Source organism: Onychomys torridus, chromosome 5 (assembly GCF_903995425.1).
Source record: "Onychomys torridus chromosome 5, mOncTor1.1, whole genome shotgun sequence".
Taxonomy (NCBI): Eukaryota; Metazoa; Chordata; class Mammalia; order Rodentia; family Cricetidae; genus Onychomys; species Onychomys torridus.
In genome coordinates, this window is record NC_050447.1 from 63,657,031 (window position 1) to 63,676,788 (window position 19,758).

General features: G+C 45.0%; 2 protein-coding genes across 8 annotated transcripts in view; one reads left to right on the forward strand and one right to left on the reverse strand.

Annotated features, from left to right (window-relative positions):
- Window positions 1–5,811: 5,811 nt before the first annotated feature.
- Ankrd16 (ankyrin repeat domain 16) lies at window positions 5,812–17,338 on the reverse strand. 4 transcript variants are annotated; one of them, XM_036188201.1, is made up of 7 exons: window positions 16,313–17,336; window positions 15,129–15,352; window positions 12,906–12,948; window positions 10,617–10,725; window positions 9,888–10,049; window positions 8,429–8,507; window positions 5,812–6,033 (listed from the first exon to the last, which is right to left on the reverse strand). In XM_036188201.1, exons 1-7 carry the CDS (start codon window positions 16,624–16,626, stop codon window positions 6,017–6,019), a joined length of 948 nt encoding a protein of 315 aa, XP_036044094.1. In that variant the 5' UTR covers window positions 16,627–17,336; the 3' UTR covers window positions 5,812–6,016. The 4 variants fall into 4 exon arrangements, with proteins under 4 accessions (XP_036044094.1, XP_036044093.1, XP_036044095.1 ...); XM_036188200.1 differs by lacking the exon at window positions 5,812–6,033 and adding an exon at window positions 6,208–6,408 and having other exon boundaries at window positions 16,313–17,332; XM_036188202.1 differs by lacking the exon at window positions 5,812–6,033 and adding an exon at window positions 6,208–6,408 and having other exon boundaries at window positions 15,129–15,510; window positions 16,313–16,372.
- A 281-nt stretch (window positions 17,339–17,619) lies between these two features.
- Fbh1 (F-box DNA helicase 1) overlaps window positions 17,620–19,758 on the forward strand; it is a 38,362-nt gene continuing 36,223 nt past the window's right edge. Inside the window, exons 1-2 of one of the 4 annotated variants that reach the window (XM_036188027.1) lie at window positions 17,706–17,768; window positions 19,083–19,186. Coding sequence is in view for 1 of the 4 variants with exons in the window: in XM_036188026.1 (XP_036043919.1) it covers window position 17,768 (1 nt within the window). In the remaining 3 variants the exon portion in view is untranslated. Of the gene's footprint in view, window positions 17,797–19,082; window positions 19,187–19,758 lie in introns of all 4 variants that reach the window. The other 3 variants (XM_036188029.1, XM_036188031.1, XM_036188026.1) reach the window with 3 other exon arrangements.

Sequence of the window (19,758 nt, forward strand, 5' to 3'; positions counted from 1 at the left end):
GCAGAAGCTGATAAGTGTAATTACACAGTAGGCAGAAGCTCTTGGTGTGTAATATTTAGCTTCAGCAGTCAACTTGATACAAACTTAGGAAAAAAAGGCACCTCAACTGAAGAACTGGCCAGATCAGAGGGACCTGTGACCATATCTGTGGGGGAGCATGCTATTGATCACTAATTGATTGCTAATTGATGTAGGAGGGTCCAGCCCATGGTGGGTGATGCCACCCTGAGGCAGGTGGACCCAGGTTGTGGCTGAATGTGCACCTTAGAGCAAGCAGTCAGCTGCCATGGTTTCTGTGCCAAGCTCCTGCCTTGATTGAGATCTGGCTTTGGTTTCCCTCAAAGAGGGAATGATGTAAAGTGTCAGGTGAAATAAATCCTTTCCTCTCCATGTTGCTCTGGTCATGGTATTTCTCAAAGCAACAGGAAAGTAAACTCCACACCCTGCACGTCTGATGAACTGAGTCAGATTCCTGCATCCTGCCACTGAAGGAGAAAGCGTGGTTCCTCAAAGTTGTTCTCTGGCCTCTGCTCTAGGCACATTTACTACTACTACTACTAACTACTACTACTACTACTACTACTACTACTACTACTACTACTACTACTAACTACTACTACTACTACTACTACTACTACTACTACTACTACTACTACTACTACCCACCACCACCACCACCACCACCACCACCACCACCACCACTACTACATAAAATAAGTATTTAAGAAAAGAGTGGTTCTGAGCAGTGGAATTACTGGTGATTCTGGCTTCCTCCTTTAGCATTTTCTGGGTTTTGAAGTCTTGAGTCTTAAGGTCTGTGAGAGTAAGACATTTTCTGGCCTGCCACCTGCTGGTGAACAGCAACAGGCCAGGGTAAATTAAGCGCAGCATCTGCTCCCTTCCTTCTGCTCTGGCCTTTCTCTCTGCAAGTTTCTCTCATTTCTTCAGTCAGAGTTCTATACCTTTCCCATCTCAAAGTCCATTCTCATTTTGTTTTGTAACATTTGTCTCATAGAATTCCTTTTGTACATGATCATATATTAGATCACACATTAGATCTAGCTGTTTTCAAGTGACTGCAGTTTTTTATCCATTTCTCTCCCTGATAACTGTCCTGGTAGAGCTTAATTAAGATTTGCCTAACATGAAGAGAGTTTGCTCTCCGGACCAACAGATGGACCTTGTGGAAGCAGGTCTTATGGGAAGGGTCAGAAGCCCTAGTCAGAGGCAAAGTGGCTCTGACCTGTAATCCCCACACTCAAGAGGGTGAAGCAGGAGGATCACAAATTTGAGGCCAGCCTGGGCTACACAGCATAGCCTCAGCTCTGTAATAAAACCTTGTGTCATCGGTGTATTAGTTACTTTTCCTGTTGTTGCAACACAGTGCCTGGTGAAATCGACTTAAGGAGGGACAGGTTATGTAGGTTTTCAGTCCGAGGGCATGGACCACGGCAGGAGAAGCGCGGCAGTAGGAACTGAAGGCAATTAGTCACACTTGATCCTCCATCAGGAAGCAGAGAGATGGATGCTGCTGCTCAGTCCATTTCTCCCTTTGTCCTTTTCATTCAGTCCAGGACTTCCACCTAAGGAATGATGCCGCCCACAGTTACTGTGGGTCTCCTACCTCAATGAACTGAATCTAGACATTCCCTCACAGACATGCCCAGAGCTATGTCTCAGGTGATTCTAGATCCTTGCAAGGTGATAATCAATAGTGACAAGGGACCTCTTCATAGTGTCTAGTGTATTCTCTGGGAGGACAAGCAGTCAACTCCCATTGGCAATCAATGTCCTTATCCGAATTAGTGAGAGCTCTCTGGCAGCTACATGACAGGCAGATGGGAGAACACAGGTAGAGGCTGGAGTAGCAGTTACAAGGCTATTGTAATGGTGGCCTGAGATCAGAGTATGTATGAAAGCCTGGGAGAAGACAGAATTATCCAACACACAGGGCTTCCTGAGAGGAAGGGCACTAGTTACAGGTGACCCCAGGTTTCCAACTTGATTGGCCTGGTGTACCGAGGAGCTCTCGACTAGTACAAGTAAGTACAAGATGGAGGTGAAGTAATTATAGAATAGATTGGTTTTTTGTTTGTTTTATTTTTTTATTAAGAATTTTTAAAATTTTATTTTATTTGCATTGGTGTGAGGGTGTCAGATCCCTCGGAACTGGAATTACAGACAGTTGTGAGCTGCCATGTGGGTGCTGGGAATTGAACCTGGGTCCTCTGGAAGAGCAGCCAGTGCTCTTAACCGCTGGGACCTCTGGAAAAGCAGCCACTGCTCTTAACCTTTGAGCCATCTCTCTAGTCCCGTGTGTAAGATTGTAAGACAGCCTTAATAAAGTTATGCAAAGTATGTTCAGCAGTTTGAAAATAAGGTTGGAGAGAGTTGGGTGTCTATCATTGTAGGTAAAACCAGAAAACCAAATGAGATTACTTCAGTAGCAAGTGCAAAATAAAGAGGAGTGAGCGAGCTGGACATGAGACTGAGTATTCAAGGGACAGACCCTAAAAGAGCAGTGCACAAGCCGGGCGGTGGTGGCACACGCCTTTAATCCCAGCGCTCAGGAGGCAGAGCCAGGCAGATCCCTGTGAGTTCGAGGCCAGCCTGGGCTACAGAGTGAGTTCCAGGGCAGGCACAAAGCTACACAGAGAAACTCTGTCTCAAAAAAGGTGCATAAAGGAGACAAGAGAACAGTACCAAAAGGAAAAGCTCAGAATCAAGGCATGGTAGCACGTGCCTTCAATCAGTAAGCTAAGGCAGGAGAACCACAAATTCAAGGCCGGCTCAGGATATACACTGAGACCCTATCTTTGAAGAAAGAAAAAAGGAATGAAGGAAGAAAGAAAGAAAAGGGGGGTGGAGGAAGAGAAGAAAAAGAACCAACTTGAGTGAGTTATCACAGGTACAAAAGTCCAGAAAACATAAGAGAACACATTACTTAGCCAGGTGGTGGTGGCGGTGGCGGAGAGGGAACGGGGGCGGTCTACATAGTGAGTTCCAGGACAGTGAGGGATACATAGTGAGCCCCGTCTTTAACAAAAAAAAGAATTACTTAACCTGGCAATCCCTGATAACTTCAGAGTAGTCTGCACAGAGGAGCAGCAAGAAAGCTGGAGTTTGGGGCAGCAAGATGGTGCCCGTGACTTGAGGCTCCAAATGTCAACTCTTCAAGGGAATGTGAGAAAGGCTGCTTGAGACAGAGTAATAGCTATCTTTAAGTATGAAAGCCAGAGAACAAAATGAGCCTACAGAGGCGAGGTGCTTAGCACAGCAGGGAGCATACATTAGGCACCCAATAAGCACAAATTACTACTGTCATGTATTCACTAACGCACTATAGTAAACTTACTCTGCACCAGGACTGAGACAATGAAAAAAGTTACTCAACAACAACAAAAAAGTTACTCAAATTATATGATGTATTTGCTAGCAGTAAATACTAAGAAGAAACCACAAGGCAGGGTGTTCTTTCTAGTTCTATTTTGTTGCTATGATTAAATACACTGACAAAAACCAACTCTGAGGAGAAAGATTTATTTCAGCTTACAAATTTCAGGTTATAGTCAGTTCATAACTACACAGTAGTCAAGGTAGGAACTTCAAACAGCTATCCCCTCACATCCAGAATTAAAAGGAGAGAGATGTGAAGACATCGTGCCCACTTGCCTGCTTGTTTATGCTCACTGTCCCCACCCCAAGGGAATGGTGCTGCCCACAGTGGGCTGAGTCTTCCCAAATCAATTAATTTTAAGACAATCCCTCATAGACATACCTACTGCCAACCCAATGAAAACCGTCAGTCATTAAGACTTCCTTTAAAGGTGACTCTAGGTTGTGTTAACACCTAAGTTGACAATTAAAGCTAACCATCACAAAGAAGGAAGTATCAAATGCTAAAGAAAGAAATAAAACGTTAGGTAGGGAAGCTTGAGAAAGTAACTTTCAGAGAGAGACCCAAAGGAAATAAAGGAAGTAACTATAATTAGGAGGGAATAATTATTATCATTTGCATTGCTATTAGCCATTTCTAATATAGTATTATAGTGAAAGTGTATTGTTGTCAGATATTATTACTACTTTCTTTGCTACAATTAATGTTGTGATAATCACTGTCATCTCTGGCTCTTGAGTAATTTTAGCAGTGGCCTATAGTAGTCAAGGTTTATGGAATTAGGAAGGGCAGAAGCAGTGTGACACACGGGAATTAATTATGTGTTCAGAGTAGCAAACAAGAAAGAGATACCAGGCATTACAGCTCATATTCCAATCTCAGCACTCAGAGCTTAAAAACATTACAGATCTGAGGAGGCTAGCTTCAGGTACAGAGAGGCTTTTGTTGGGGAGGAAGGAGCGGGGAGAGGGGAGAGAGCAAATGAATGAGAATGAACAGAATGCTTTGTGGGTGTGCTAAGGTTGACCTTTTGGCCCCAATATACATACAAACATAGAATATTACACACCAGGATCACCTTCAGACCCAAAATTTATTGAAACAAAGAGATCTTTGACACAAGAGAGCATGGTAATCCCACCTCAGATAAGCATAGGTGTACAGTGTATGATGGAGAGATTACAAGAGAAGATTGTGTTTCTACAGGAACATTTATTTGGTGGTTAGAAGAGGGATTTATGAACTTTGTAGGAGAATAATTAGGAGGAGCTAGAAGTCTTTGCTATTTGTCAAGGCAAGCACAATACTGGAGTGAGGTAGGTGTATAATAGTACCTGCTGGATTACACTAAACTAATGAGGATTAAATCTTGCTCATGACTGAACTTGTCTATTAAGACAAACAAAAACCCCCTGAAGTTTAAAATCTTATAGCTGGGGCTGGAGAGATGGCTCAGCTCAGTTGTTAAGAGTGTTTGAACGGGAGCTCCATCTCAGCCCCTGGCACCCTGGCATCCCTATGCCCAAAGAGTCTGGAATGTTCTGGTGGAAGATCCACCTCAACTCCCCTCCCCCATCTCTTTCCCCAAATCCGCCCCTTCAAAGCCCACCAAACACAGCTCCTCCCCCAGAGACGCTCAAGACCACTCCCACAGGGTAGATAAGCTGCATTCCAGAAAACAGACAAGTGGTTCTCTGGTCTTTCACCACAAGAAGGTTCCCTTCTCCTCTCTGGGGGGCTGGAGAATTTTACCCAGAACACTTTACCCATTAAACCAGAGCTTTTTCTAATTCAGTCTGATTTGGTTTGATTTGGATTGCTGTGTCGGTGGAGAGGCTTATTGGAGTGCAAAAACCTTATCAAAGAGTACTGGCTGTTCTTCCAGAGGACCTGAGGTTTGATTCCCAGCACCCACATGGAGGCTCACAACCATCTGTAACTCTAGCCCCAGAGATCTGACAGCCTCTTTCGGCCTCGGAAGGCATCCAGCATGCATGTGGCACAAAGACACACATGCAGGCAAAATATCCACAAGCATTAAAAACAAAACAAAAACCACCTTAGCTCAACTAGCAGTAATGAGAATACAAAATGTTGTCCATCAATTCCCTATAAATGCTGTTATAAGCGAGTAAAGCATGCATACCATCACAAATGGCCACACTATGAAACCAAATGGCCACATAAAGATAGGAAGAAGGGGCTGGAGAGATGGCTCAGAGGTTAAGAGCACTGGCTGTTCTTCCAGAGGTCCTGAGTTCAATTCCCAGCAACCACATGGTGGCTCACAACCATCTGTAATAAGATCTGGTGCCCTCTTCTATATACATAATAAATAAATAAATCTTTAAAAAAAAAAAAAAAGCTAGGAAGAAAAAAAATAAAATGGCCAATGTTTTACAGTTTGAGGAAACAGCAATTTACATTTCTAGTTTTATTACATTTTCATATATTTAAAGAAGGCTATATTACATTCATTCACATTACAATATTTCCCTAAGGATACCCAGGACACGATGTTTAATTTCACTCCACCTGAAGGGCAGAAGAAACAAAATATGGGGCTGGTGATGTAGCTCAGTGGCAGGGTACTTGCTTAGGATGTGCAAGGCTCTGATTTCAATCCCCAGTACAGTCTAAAAAGAAAAAGAAGAAAAGGCTGTTCAAGATCAACAACATGCCAGGACTCCAGAGTCCTGGTCATCTGGCAAGTCTTCCAGCAGAGGATCATGAAGAAAGGACAGCAGAAGGAGAGGGAAACACTGGCTGAGAAGTAACTCACTCATTTGTCAGTAACTGAAAAAGCAGAATGGAAATTATCATGGACTTTATTGCCTCTTTCTTCAAACATCCTTATGATTTCACAGTGTGGTCAAAGTCCTGAAGGATATCTATACTCTTTGTGAGTTGCTGGGCCAGGGTGCCTGTTAGGTCTTCAGAATCCTTCAGTCCTGACTGCAGGAGGAACTTGGTGCAAGCCACATGCTGACCTGCACAGGCCAGATGCAGGGCTAAAGGGAGATAAAAAAAATGGTCTATGCTGAGAACATGCACTGCATTCAGAAAAAAACAATGGATTATGCAGTTATGCAGAGCTTACGGTTATTTAGTTAGAGTGTGAATACGTTGTATATGTGCATTTGTCACGGTGCATGTGGAGAGGGAGGTCAGGAGACAATGTGCAGGAGTTGGCTCTCTTTCACTACATGGGCCCCGGGGGATAAATCACAGATTACCAGGTTTGGCTTCAAGTGCTCTCACCCACTGAACCACCTTGCCAGGTACCCACTTACACAGATTTTACACTTTCATAACCTACCCATGATGGCCTACATTGGATCACAATTTACACCTGACTGGGTTAAAAATAGTTCTAAAGAAAACAAACCTGCTAGGTATGGTGGCACACACCTTTAATCCTAGCAAATGGAAGGCAAAGGAAGGCAAATCTTTGTGAGTTCAAGGCTAACCTATTTATGTAGTGAGTTCCCAGATAATCACAGCTCATAGAGAGAGTCTGTCTCAAAAAAAAAAAAAGAATGTAAGAAACTTTTCTACTTAACAGGGAACAGGAGGAGACTGATTCTCCCCAAGATCACTCTCATGTGATATTTAAATAAGGTTTTAATGGCACGTAAAAATTCCTCAGTGTTTTTGCTAAATTACCATGAATTAGGATGTAGTGATAAAAATCTGTTGACCAATTTTTCTACTCAATGTGTAGAAATTAACACTAAAAGGTCAGGTGTGCTGTGAATCCAAGTGTGTCCTGCTGCCTGGTCTTGAGGACCAAGTTCAGAGCCCTGATTAGACTAGCAGCAGCTATCCCTTACAAGCTGCAAGTGACAATGGGTCATTTGTGAGTCTTTCAAGCCTGAAGATGCCACTGAACCCTATGAGATGACCTTTGGCTTCAAGAATACTAATTGGATGGTTTATTCTAAAGTCAAGTTTAAAGGATCAGCTCTAGACAGCACTGGGGATGCAGCTCAATGGTAGATCTACTGGGCCTTGGGCTTGGTCTCCAGTACACTCTGAGGCTATAGCTCTGGACCCTACATTTATATAATAGTCTATAATAGTCCTTATGGATAGATAGAAAATGCTTTTGCCTCACAGATATTGTTATAATAGGGGCTGGAGAGATGCCTCAGCAGTCAAGAACACTTGCTGTTCTTCCACAGGACCAGAGTTCAGTTCCTAGCATCTACATCAAACAACTTACAACCACCTGTAACTCCAGTTCTAGTAGATTGGATGCCTTCTTTTGGCCTCCAGGTACTTGCACATAAGTGGCACACATTCATAGAAATACACACACATACACATAAAAATAAATAAGTAAGCCAGGCGGTGGTGGCACACGCCTTTAATCCCAGCACTCGGGAGGCAGAACCAGGTGGATCTCTGTGAGTTCAAGGCCAGCCTGGGCTACCAAGTGAGTTCCAGGAAAGGTGCAAAGCTACACGGGGAAACCCTGTCTCACAAAACCTAAACAAACAAACAAACAAATAAATAAGTAAGTAAGTAAGTAAGTAAGTAAGTAAATCTGGGGGAAAACCCACACAAACCAACCAACCATAGTAACAGGGTGGTGGTTAGTATTCATCATCATAATCATGATGTCGACCTGTTGTGGTGGCACATACCTTTAATTCCAACATTCAGCAAGCAGAGACAAGTGGATCTCTGTGAGTTTGAGGCTAGCCAGGTCTACATATAAGGGGCTGAAGGGAGGGCTCAGCAGCTAAGAGCACTGGCTACTCTTCCAGAGGACCCAGGTCCAATTCCCAGCATCCACATCATGTCACACAACCTTCTGTAACTCCAGTTCAAGGGGATCCAACACCCTCTTCTGGCCTCCATAGGCACCAGGCAAAAACTATTTTAGGAAGAGACTGGTTGGTTGTCATGGCTAGGGACTGAATGTAGGACGTGTACATACACATTAGGTAAGAGCTCACCACTGAGGTGCTAAACCTACATCAATGCTTTCAAGTAAAAAATACCCAAGTCATTTGCATTCTGTACCTGAGCGATTTCTTTCATCTTTAGAGTTGAGGTCGGCACCCAGGGATAACAGAGTTTGAACTGTGCTCGTCTGTCCTTCCTGAGTGTTGAAATAGATGCATTACCGCTGTGATGAGAATAAAAGCAAACCTTTAAAAACCATCTCTAGTGCTCATCAGAAACTTTTCCTGAGGCAGCCAACTGCAAATACTGAATCTTCCTCTCTTAGGGAAGAGTTATATCATCCATGATTCTCACACGAATTGTTAAATATTTGTAACATTCAGTTATCAGGATGGATAATACGATTAGGTTTCCATCAAGGTCATCAGTACAAAGCCTTGTGGTTTATATAGAACTCACAATTCCAAAATTTCCCAAGCATGTGAACTCTGTTAAAATCTTTAAGGCAGAGGGAATTGAGGGTCTCAGAAGAGACCACTACTATAGCTGGCATCCTTCACACAGTAATCTATACACACGTGTCTAGCCAGTCAGCTCACTACAAACTAGTGAGGCTAAAAAAAAAAAAAGTCAAGATTTCAGATTCAGCCTTTCTATGGAGGAAATGTTCATGGACTGAGCCCTCAGTCCATTCATGTACCTATCCCTTGTATTCAGGGGAAATGCAGTGGGGATTTTTGGTCAGAAAACATGTACTCTTGCTTCTAGGAAACCAAATAAAGGTACTTGGTGTCTAAACAATGTATAATAAGCAAGGCTCCTAAAATAGCCTTTTCTTTAGTGAAATAATTTATGCACATCCTTAATGTTCTGTACATTGGAGAGACCAGTAGATGCAATTTCTTTGTGCTAGTTGAAGAGATTTTAAACTCTCAATTCAATACAAAAAAGAGCTACCAATTTCATAGAATTAATCTTTGCTCATTTGTTAATGTCTAACAAGTTATTTTATTTGTGGTGTGTGTGTGTGTGTGTGTGTGTGTGTGTGTGTGAACACACGTACGAAGGTGCCTCCTAAGGCCAGAAGAGGATGTCCGATCCCCTGGAGCTGGAGTTCCAGGCAGTTGTGAGCTGTCTGATGTAGGTGCTGGAACTCTGCAAGAGCAGCAAGCACACATAACACTGAGCTCTCTCTCCAACCCTGTTTATCCTGTTTATTTTTAGTAGAAAATATTTAACTTCACTATACTACAGTGGAGATCCACAGTTTGCTTTCAAATACTTGAGAGACAACTGAAAAGGCCTTCATTACCCTCCATTGTCATGGTGTTCAATAACGTTCCTGAAAATAAGAGTACAGAAGCCCAAGTAGCACATAGAATTAGGAGTTCTCCTCTCTCCATTTTGCCTAGACACCAAATGTCAAGTTTCTATTTAAAGAGACTGAAAGATTCAGAATCACAAACATCTCAGGAATAGAGGGTACAGAGGGAGCCAAAAATGCCATGACTACAGAGCTGTCCATCCCTGGAGCAGCAAGCCACAGGAAGAAATGCTGTCATGAGAGGCAACTGACCTTGGCTGCATAATGAAGTGCTGTTAGCTGGGTTGACTTTGCCCTCACATCTACATCAATGCCAAGACTGGACACCAGGAATCGAATGGCTTCATCCTGCCCAGTGACTGCTGCCCGGTGGAGAGCCTGGGCCCCCAGGCTATCTTCAGCTGAAGAGCAAGCCTAGTAGGCAGGAAAGAGGAGCAGCATAAAAAGCAGAGGAATCTGGTCCATAACCCTGCAGATGTTTTAGTGTAGCTTAACTGTCTGTGGTTCTTCCGGGCAGAGCACATGACTTCTTCCTGATGCTCAAAGCACTTGAACTAAAATGTGATCAAGTCAATGCCAGGCTATAGTGCCTTAGGCCTTGTCAGGACAATTTGTTACTACTACTATCAAAGTGACAATGTTTAGTGAATCCTTAATTTTCTAACTGCTCTATGTATGCTTGATCATTGGATCCTCCCTGGATCAAGTCTAAGGTTCTGAGCATGCTACACAAGCACTTTACTTTGAGCTCCAACCCTGGCATCATTAAATCCTTGTAAGGAACCTTCTGAAGAAATTACATTTTTTGCCACAATTTTAGAGATGGGAATGCTAATGCATGTATGTTTATAGAGGTCAAAGGTGGAGAAACTCAGGAGCCAGGATTTGAAACCAGCAAATGCATAATGATGTATCATTATCCCCAGATCTAAAATTTCTAAGGAAGAACCAAAGGAAAAAACAAAACCACTTTACTTATACCTTATGTTTTTCAAGGAGCAGCTTGGCTATGTTAACATGGCCACACTGAATTGCATCCATGAAGGGTGTGACGCCACAGTTATCTCTACAGTCTGGTTCATAGTGACACCTAGGGTCAAATCCAAAAATGGCAGAACTGTGAATACTCACCCTCTCAAACCCAAGACAGGTGACTCGAAGATCTGCAGGCGGGCTGTATGCCTTACAAATGACCTGTGACAGTCTGGAGCTGTCTTTCTTTTATCGCTTTAGCGTCTGAACCGAGTCCCACGTCTTCAGGACCTTCCTCTTTTAACTTTCATCACATCAGCTGGAGCTTCGTTTCTTCAGTTTCTCAGCTTGGAAGCTTTGTTGTCAGCCTTACTATCTTTTTCTTCTCCTTCCCAAACAATGCCCTAAATACAATTCTGCAGCCAGCCACTGAAAACATCTATATCCTCCTCTCCATCTCCACTTTCACCCCTATGCACATACAGGGTGACTGACAACAGCCTTCGAATGCTCTTCTTATCATGACCCTTGCCTCCCATGCCCCTGCCCCCATTCTCCAGAACAACTACAGTCATCTTGCTTCTCCTGCCTCAGTCTCTGGGGGGCTGGAATTACAGATGTGTGCCACAGCACGTAGCTTTTTAATTCAAGCGTTCCATGGAATTATTTATACACACTGTTTTCTTCATTACCCTATGAAGGCCACTAGCGAAGAGCTATGTTTATTTCATTACCCAGACCTAACACACAAAGGCTACTAAGTATTTTCTCAGTGAAGAGTATTTACAAATTTGCAGAATAGCAAATATGTCCCATATGTGGTTCTAAGTGCTTGGCAAATGCTTTTAGGATCCAGGGTTCAATGCTCTTTGCTTTGATCCATTATCTTTTCCACTTCTAACTTCTCATCACCATTCATATGCTGCAAAGCCTCACATTGGTTTCTGGTCCATCTTGTCTCTGCCTTCTTGAACTCTGCTGCTTTGATCTCTCACACACATACAACTACCTGACTTGTTCCCAGGTGAAATTCTTATGCCTCCCCTAACGCTGCTCCTCTTTCAGGGTTCAATGTCTCGGCAAGTGGCACAGGTACCGTACTGTGAAAGGCATCCTTGATGTTCCCTTGCTCCTCCTTTATTTTAAGGCCTTGAATATGCCAGGCAAGCATTCTACCACTGAGCTACATTTCCAGGCCCTCTCAGACCCTTTTCATCAAATTATGCGCCTATTCCTATTGATTCTACTTTTTTTTTTTTTTTTTTTTTCCGAGACAGGGTTTCCCTGTGTAGCTTTGCGCCTTTCCTGGAACTCACTTGGTAGCCCAGGCTGGCCTCGAACTCACAGAGATCCACCTGCCTCTGCCTCTCGAGTGCTGGGATTAAAGGTGTGCGCCAAGACCGCCCGGCTACTTTTTTTCTTGGAGTTGAGGATCGAACCCAGGGCCTAGCAAGTGCTGTACCACTGAGCTAACCCCCAACCGCTGACTCCACTTTTTAAAGATACCCTTCAGCCCATCTCTTCCTTCTTGCCTTGCTCAATGTTCTATTGCTGTAAAGACGACACTCTATGAAAGAGATCATTCAGTCGAGGGCCTGCTTACAGCTTCAGTACCATCATTTCTCTCCTGCTTCACTTCATCAACCTAAGGGACAATGTCACAGAAACCTCTTCCCATCCCAGGTTCATTTACATTTTGCAACTAGGTGGTGCTTGAAAACTGCTGATTTCTTAGGACCCCTGGCTTCAAACCCCTTCATCAAGGGGCCTGGAGAGAAAGTTCAGCAGTGATGAGTATTTGTTGCTCTTCCAGAGGACCTGGGTTTGATTCCCTCTGACAGGCTCTTCTGGCTGCCACAGGCACCAGGCATGCATATGGTGTACAGACATGCATGCAAGCAAAACATTCAGATACATAAAATGAACACAATGGTCCACAGCATTCATATTCTATACTGTTTAGACTTCAGCATATCCCAAACTACTTCCAGTCTCTCAAATGTGCTATCCTTTCTTATGGTGCAAAAAACCCTTGGCCCTCACGCACAGCTGTTATTTTCCCTTCAGGTGAACAGCTTTGACTGCGCTGGTGCTGAAACATTATTTATTTCTTCAGTCTTTACTAATTTACACTGGGTCTTCCTATCACACACTCCTATGGGGACCCTGAATTCCTTGCAATGCTCATTGGTACACGGCCCTGTTCTACCGTGGACTCTGAGCTCTCTACATACAAGGAAAACTAACTCCTTGTTATAACTAAGAAATATTTCCACCAATTTACCATGCTATTCTTACCTATCAAGAAGCTCTTGTACTGCTTCGAAACAGCCATGCATCGCTGTGGGGAAAAGAATGGAGACAATTAGAGCTTTTTTTTTTGTGGAGCTGAGGATCGAACCCAGGGCGTTGTGCTTGCTAGGCAAGCACTCTACCACTGAACTAAATCCCCAACCCAGAACTTTTTAGTGTATACTTGAAACTTTCTTGGCTGGTGTGGTGGTTTGAAAGAAAATGGCCCCCAAAGGGAGTGGCACTATTAGGAGGTGTGACCTTGTTGGAGAAAGTGCATCCCTGTGGGGGTGTGTTTTGAGTTCCTCTATGAGCAAATAATTCTCAGTGTCACAGACCATTTCCAGTTGCCTTCTGATCAAGATGTAGACAACACCATGTCTGCCTGCATACTGCCATGTCTTGCCATGATGATAATGAACTAAACCTCTGAAACTGTAAGCTGCCACCTCAATTAAATGTTTTTCCTTTGTAAGAATTGCCATGATCATGGTGTGTCTTCACAGCAATAGAAACCCTAATTCAGCTGGGGAGGTAACTCATTGGCCAAACCCTGGCCTAGAATGAGCAAAACCCTCAGTTTTATACCAGTACAATGAATAAATAATTAAAAAACAAGCCCGTCAGTGGTGGCGCATGCCTTTGATCCCAGCACTTGGGAGTCAGAGGCAGGCAGATCTCTGGGAGTTCGAGGCTAGCCTGGTCTACAGAATGAGTTCCAAGACAAGACAACAGAGCTGTTACACAGAGAAACCCTGTCTCAAAAACCAAACCAAATAAACAAACAAGCAAAATTCTTTGTCCTGGCTTTAAAAAAATTTTGCTATATATTTATTTATTCAATTTTCTGTGTATAACTATTTTGCTTGCATGTTTGTATGTGTACAGCATGTATGGATTATGCCCACAGATGTCAAAAGAGGGTGATGGACCCATTGAAAATTGTGATCTAGAGTTAGAGGTTGTTGTGAGCCACCATGTGGATGCTGGGAACTGAACCCAGGTCCTTTGTTGAACCATCTCTTCAGTCACATCTGCCCTGATCTTTTCACAGAAGGAAAACCTAAAATAGGTAATGTTACTGTCCTATCCAAAAAAAAAAAAAAAGAAAGAAAAATCCAACCAAATAAATGGTAAAGAATGTTTTGAGCACTTTCATGGGAAACTTCCAATTCTAAACTTATCTCCCCTCTTTAGTGGTGTAAGTTTCAAAGGCTGGTGTAGTCTCTTTCCAGAAAACAGCAAAAACATTTTGAAGGTAACCTATTTAATAGTAATCTATGAAAATTATCCAGAAATTTACTCCTTCTACTGAAGATACCTATTCTCAACAGAAAAGGTTCTGACTATCTGGCCTCCATTTATTTTGGGTGAGTGATAGATTAGTGACTGTTTCTCCAAGGGAATCTTTTGGGGAGTGTGTATGATGGGAGCTAGCCAAGCATTTTATGAACTAGGTGGACTTTTCCTACATACTCAAAACGTTTCAGAAAGGATCCCTTGGTCCATAAGTGCCGGCTGTGACTGGAGAACAAGCAGGTGCTTGCTCCCAGACAGTATGGACTGCATCATATCTCAGATATTGATCTTTAGAGATAGTACCAGCTCAGTATCCTAATTCAGTGAACTGCCTCTTAGACTAAGAATTATCTCCCAAATTTCTCTCTCTGGGAGGAAGGATATTGGGGGGATTTGAGACAGGGTCTCCCAACATTGCCCAGCTGGCCTTAAACTTGCATGGATCCTGTTGCCTCAACCTCCTGAGTACTCGAACTAGAGGCATGCACCACACTGCCTGGCTTATTTTCCAACTTTGTTTTAGACTTCTGAGCCCATTATCTACACATTCCACACTAATTTTGCTTTTTGCCCAGACTACAGCATGGTATCATCACCATCATGAACAGCTAAGAAGGACATTTGCTCAAACACAAACCGAGTTCTTTATCCAGGGTCATAGATTTGACAGGGACAGAGCTAGCTTACCATCTAACTGACTAGGAAAGGTAACTACGACAGATACACTCGAAAGGTGGATTAACAGTGACACAGAGCCGAGGGCTCCATCACTTTACAAAGTTATAGTCTGCCAAGTAATCCCAAGATGCTCTGATGCCTTGCCTTCTGTTTTCCCAAATCCTCAATTCCCCTGGTGGATGACTTGAACTATAAAGTGTAGGCAGCGCTGGGGTGAAGCCAATGGCAGACAGCAGTGACTGCAGGGTATACCTGCAGTATGTAAAGGAGTTCTTCTAATTTTGCTCTCTGTTTTCCAAGCATCTGGGCAGACAGTGAGCAAGTACCGGAGGATCACAGGGTCACCTTCTCGACTGGCAATGTGGAAACTGTTCCAGCCATCCTTGTTCTTCAGGAGCGGATTGGCTCCACCGTGTTCCACAAGGACCTGGATCACTTCAAGGTTCTTCCTTGTACAAGCCATCATCAGAGGAGTCCTAAGGTCAACCAGGATGGAAAGGAGTTGAGGCATTTGGAAGAATCCAGGCCTTCAGGGAATTGTATGTCTTTGGTTCAGACGGAAAACCTAGAGGAGTCTGGCAGGGAGTGGGGCGAGAAAACAGCTTAGACTGTCAGCCTCTGACTTCTCTGAGGTCTGTGGAGAAATAACAAGGAGACACTGATTCTGAATGCGCATCCACAGGAGTAGGTTATCTGAGAGGCAAAAACTGTTTATGAGCCAAGCAGAGGACTGATAAAAAGATAACCCTCAAGATATAGTGGAACTACTTTACAATAGCGAAGGAGATGTACTTTTAATTATATGGTGCTTTCCTGTCCTTGAGGAGCTGAGATCAAACTCAGGGGCTCATGCACGCTAGGAGGCTGCACCACCTCTGATGTATTTCCCAGCCCTTATGTTTTGACAGATTTGAAATAACTTGGAAGGCAAGAACTTCATTAAGTTAGGAGCCTAAAAAAGTTAACAGGCTCCCAGACATAGTACAAAAAAGATGCCAATCTAGCAGCAAATGAAACTAATTTGTGTGGTGTAAGAGTATCACCAACATTCTTGCCGGTGGCTGTGTAACACTCAATGTGACAAAACTGCACAGTGCTCAATATGCAATCCATGTGCCACCGAAATCTATCCAATGCAGCCTTGTCAATTAAAATAATGCAATCGTCAACAAGTAACTTAGCAAGATGTCTCCAGAACACATCCTGGGCACATGAGTAATACAATTCATCCGTTAACCACTTGATTACATTTCTATACTCTCTCAATGGGAAGTAATTGTCCTAACTAAAGAGCCAAACCTGGGAAGAAAGGAAGGTTGGGGTGAGAATTAGAAACCGCGGAAAGTTATACATCTAACGGACACAATGAAAAATACACGAAAATTTGCGATTCCTCGGAGATGGCGGTGTAGCTTTTCTGGACTCCGGGCACCTACCAGTCCGCCTTCTTTAACGAGTCCACGGCTGCACCTCGGTCCAAGAGGTAGCACACGCAGTCCCGGTGGCCCATAGAGGCAGCTTCGTGCAGAGGCCTCTTGTAGTCTCGGTTGGCAGCCTCGATGTCCATACTCCAAGCCTCCACTAGATAAGCTAGGATGTCCAGGCGCCCGTGGCGGGCCGCACAGTGGAGAAGGGTGTCCCCGGCTGGCCCCTGGCAACCTCCGGCCACTTCCAGCTCCTCTTTCAGAGCGTGCAGCCGGCCCTCCTGCACCAGCCTGCAAAGGCGCCGGGGATCCCCAGGCGGAGCCATCACCCGGGACCAGGCATGACAAAAGTAGGAGGAAGACAGAGCTCCAGTCCTCCTAAACGTAGACCAGTGCAAGGATAGGCTGGGCGAAGGTGATGTTAGGGCTTCCGCTTCCTCCACGTGACCGTTCTCCTGGACGCTCCGCCCCACAGCGGGATTCTGTCTGTTAGCGACTTTTTTTTTTTTTTTTTAATGCCTCCAGCCCTGGTTTGAAAGTTACAATTCCCAATGTGGAATGGTGTCTCCTCAGGCGACCGGACCGACAACAAAGCATGCTCTTAGGTCATTCTGGTAACCGCGCTCCAAACATGCGAAGTCGTCAGGGTGGGGCCTTGGGTTCCCGGAGCCCGTGCAGTTAAGGGTATGCACCTGACATCCTGGAGCTGTCCTCTGCACCCGAGTGATCTGCCGACGAAAGACCTAACAGAATGGATAGCGCCGCTGTACCGCGAAGCCCTGAAGTGGAATAGAGGGGTTTAGCAGCCTGACCTCCCACCGTACGGCTCTCCACCATACAGCCTACGGAGATGTCTGCCGGGCTCTTGGGCTGCTCCGGTGGTAGCTGCAAGAGGCAGCGAGGCCGGCTCTCCACAGCCGAGCGCACGCTGCCTACCACCCTGGAGCCTACCCGGCTCCCGTGTGCTGTGGGGATGTCTGCGGTTTCTGGAGCCTCTCGGAGGTGGGACAGTGTCCCCGTGCTCCGTCCGCTCCTCACCCAATCCGCAGCCGACCCCAGCCCCCTCCCTGCCCGCTGCTGCCGGCTCAGCCCCCACGGGAACCCAGAGAGCTCGAAGGAACTCTGGGAAAGTTTCCTTCGCCTCCCCCACGCCAGCGGAAGCACCGACGGGGCGTGGCCCAGTTCCTTGAGCCACGCCCTCTCCCGCCTCACGTACGGATTGGCTCTAGGAGCCGTCTGTCCGCGTGCCCCTCCAGTTCCGAGTTTCGACTGGTTCAGGGGTCCGTCCGTCGTCTCTGGCGGAGGGTGCATCTTGGCAGCGAAGGGGCGGAGCTCGCGGAGGAAGTCTGCAGTCGTCTCTGCTCGCTGTCTGGGCCGAAGGAGGGGCTTGCTGGTCGGGGAAAGGCTGGACGTCCAGGGGCACCGGCCGGATGGTGTCGGCGGCTGGGTCCTGGGCCGGGCCACCATAGTGCGTGAGACCGAGGACTTGGCGTGGGGTGCGAGCCGGACAAACTTCATCTTGTGGGGCCCAGCGCAGGGGTCTCGGCCTCGGGGGTGGGGCCCGAGCTGAGGGTGGATGGAGGAGCTGGCCGCGCCCGCAATGGTCAGGTGTGGGCCTGCTGCTGGAGGCCGGGGGCTCTCTGCAGACCGGTGCCCCTACGTCGCTCCCTGAGGCTCCAGAAGGGGCAGCACTCGAGAAGTAGTCTATGCTGCTGGCAAGCCTGACTTGTCTACACTGTAATGTTTTTGACCTTGGGCGAGTCATTGTATTCTGCTCCCGATGTTTGTGTTTGCCTTGTTAGCCTTCCAACCCCTCACCTGAACAGGCGATGATTCAGGGAACATAAAGCCTGGGGGCTTTTGGAGGGGCTCATTGAGATCTGAGCAAGCTTTGTTGGACTCTTTTCGAGGAACTGGACATTTAACCTAATGATGTTTTTGTTTGTTGGGGAGTAAAATGGAAGTCGCTACTGTCATGCTTAAAAACAATTTCTCTGCGTTTGGCACTGCACTCTGGTTTACAAAGTGCCTGCCATTGTTTATTCCATAAGTGGCCCATAAGCAGCATTCTGGTTTTAGAGGCGAGGACATTGAAGCCTAATGAAGTTAGTGATTTATACCACGTATTGGAAAGTTGAGGCATCTGGTCGTTTCAAACGTTTTGCCACTTTGCATGATACATGGTTTTAGTTCTTAACATTTGGGAGACTTAAGGAGGAGGACCTTGAGTTTGAGGCTAGTCTGGGCTACCTGCTTCTTCCTTACAAATGATGGGGTTTTGCCTTATTTCTCTGGTTTCCCAACCTTTAAACAAAACTAAGACCCGTGGTTCAAAAAAGGATGAAATATTTGAAATCCAGGATAATTGGCTAGTGTTCCAAATAAGATTCTGCCTCTCCTCTGCTTTATGAATTTACTTTGTTGTGTGTTTTCCTTTGGGGAACTAGTTATTGCTTTGTGAATCTGCCCCACCGCCCTTGAGATCTTCTGGAGAGGAGTGGGTATTTGTACTTTAAGTTTATGCTCTCTCAGTCTGGTCGAGCTGCCCATTTCTTTAGTTTGTGGCCTGCCCTTTTCTGTCTCAATTCCCATGTTGCTGTCATTGGAACTGGAATTTTCTACCTGACTTTTGCTGTATTTCATGGATCTGTAGCACTTGGGTGTCGTAATTGAAGAACCCATCCTTTAACATGTCTCCTGGCTTGTGAATACATAAAACTATTTGAATTCTAATTTCAAATGTGTTACTGTCTTTTTTCTTCTATTGTTCTATCCCTTCCAGGCTGACTTTAGTTTAAAGACAAGCGGAGATTCTGTCTTTGCTGTTCTGGCTGTGAAATAACTTCTGGAAATTTATCACCAAAGCCAACTCTTATATTGTCAATGGTCAGTCACATGCTTTTTGGAGACTGCTCTTAACATTTCATAGACCTTTTCTGGAGCTTAACTGGGTATTCCCCTTTAAAAACAAAATAATTGCTGGGCGGTGGTGGTGGTGGTGGTGGTGGTGGTGGTGGTGGCGGCGGCGCATGCCTTTAATCCCAGCACTTGGGAGGCAGAGACAGGCGGATCTCTGTGAGTTCAAGGCCAGCCTGGTCTACAGAATGAATTCTAGGACAGACTCCAGTGCTACACAAAGAAACCCTGTCTCTAAAAACAAAACAAAAACAAAATAATGTGGACATGGTGGCACACACTTGTCATCTGAGCACTTGGCTGGACTGTTCTAAGACTCTACCTTAGCAAAGTAGACCAAACCAACCAACAGCCAAAACAGAACACAAGAAGAAACCCTAACAAACTTATTTTTTATTTTTATTTATTATTTTTTGTTGTTTGAGACAGGGTTTCTCTGTGTAACAGCTCTGGCTGGCCTGGAACTTGCTCTGTAACAGATCAGGCTGGCCTCAAACCCACAGAGATCCTCCTGCCTCTGCCTCCGGAGTGCTGGGATTAAA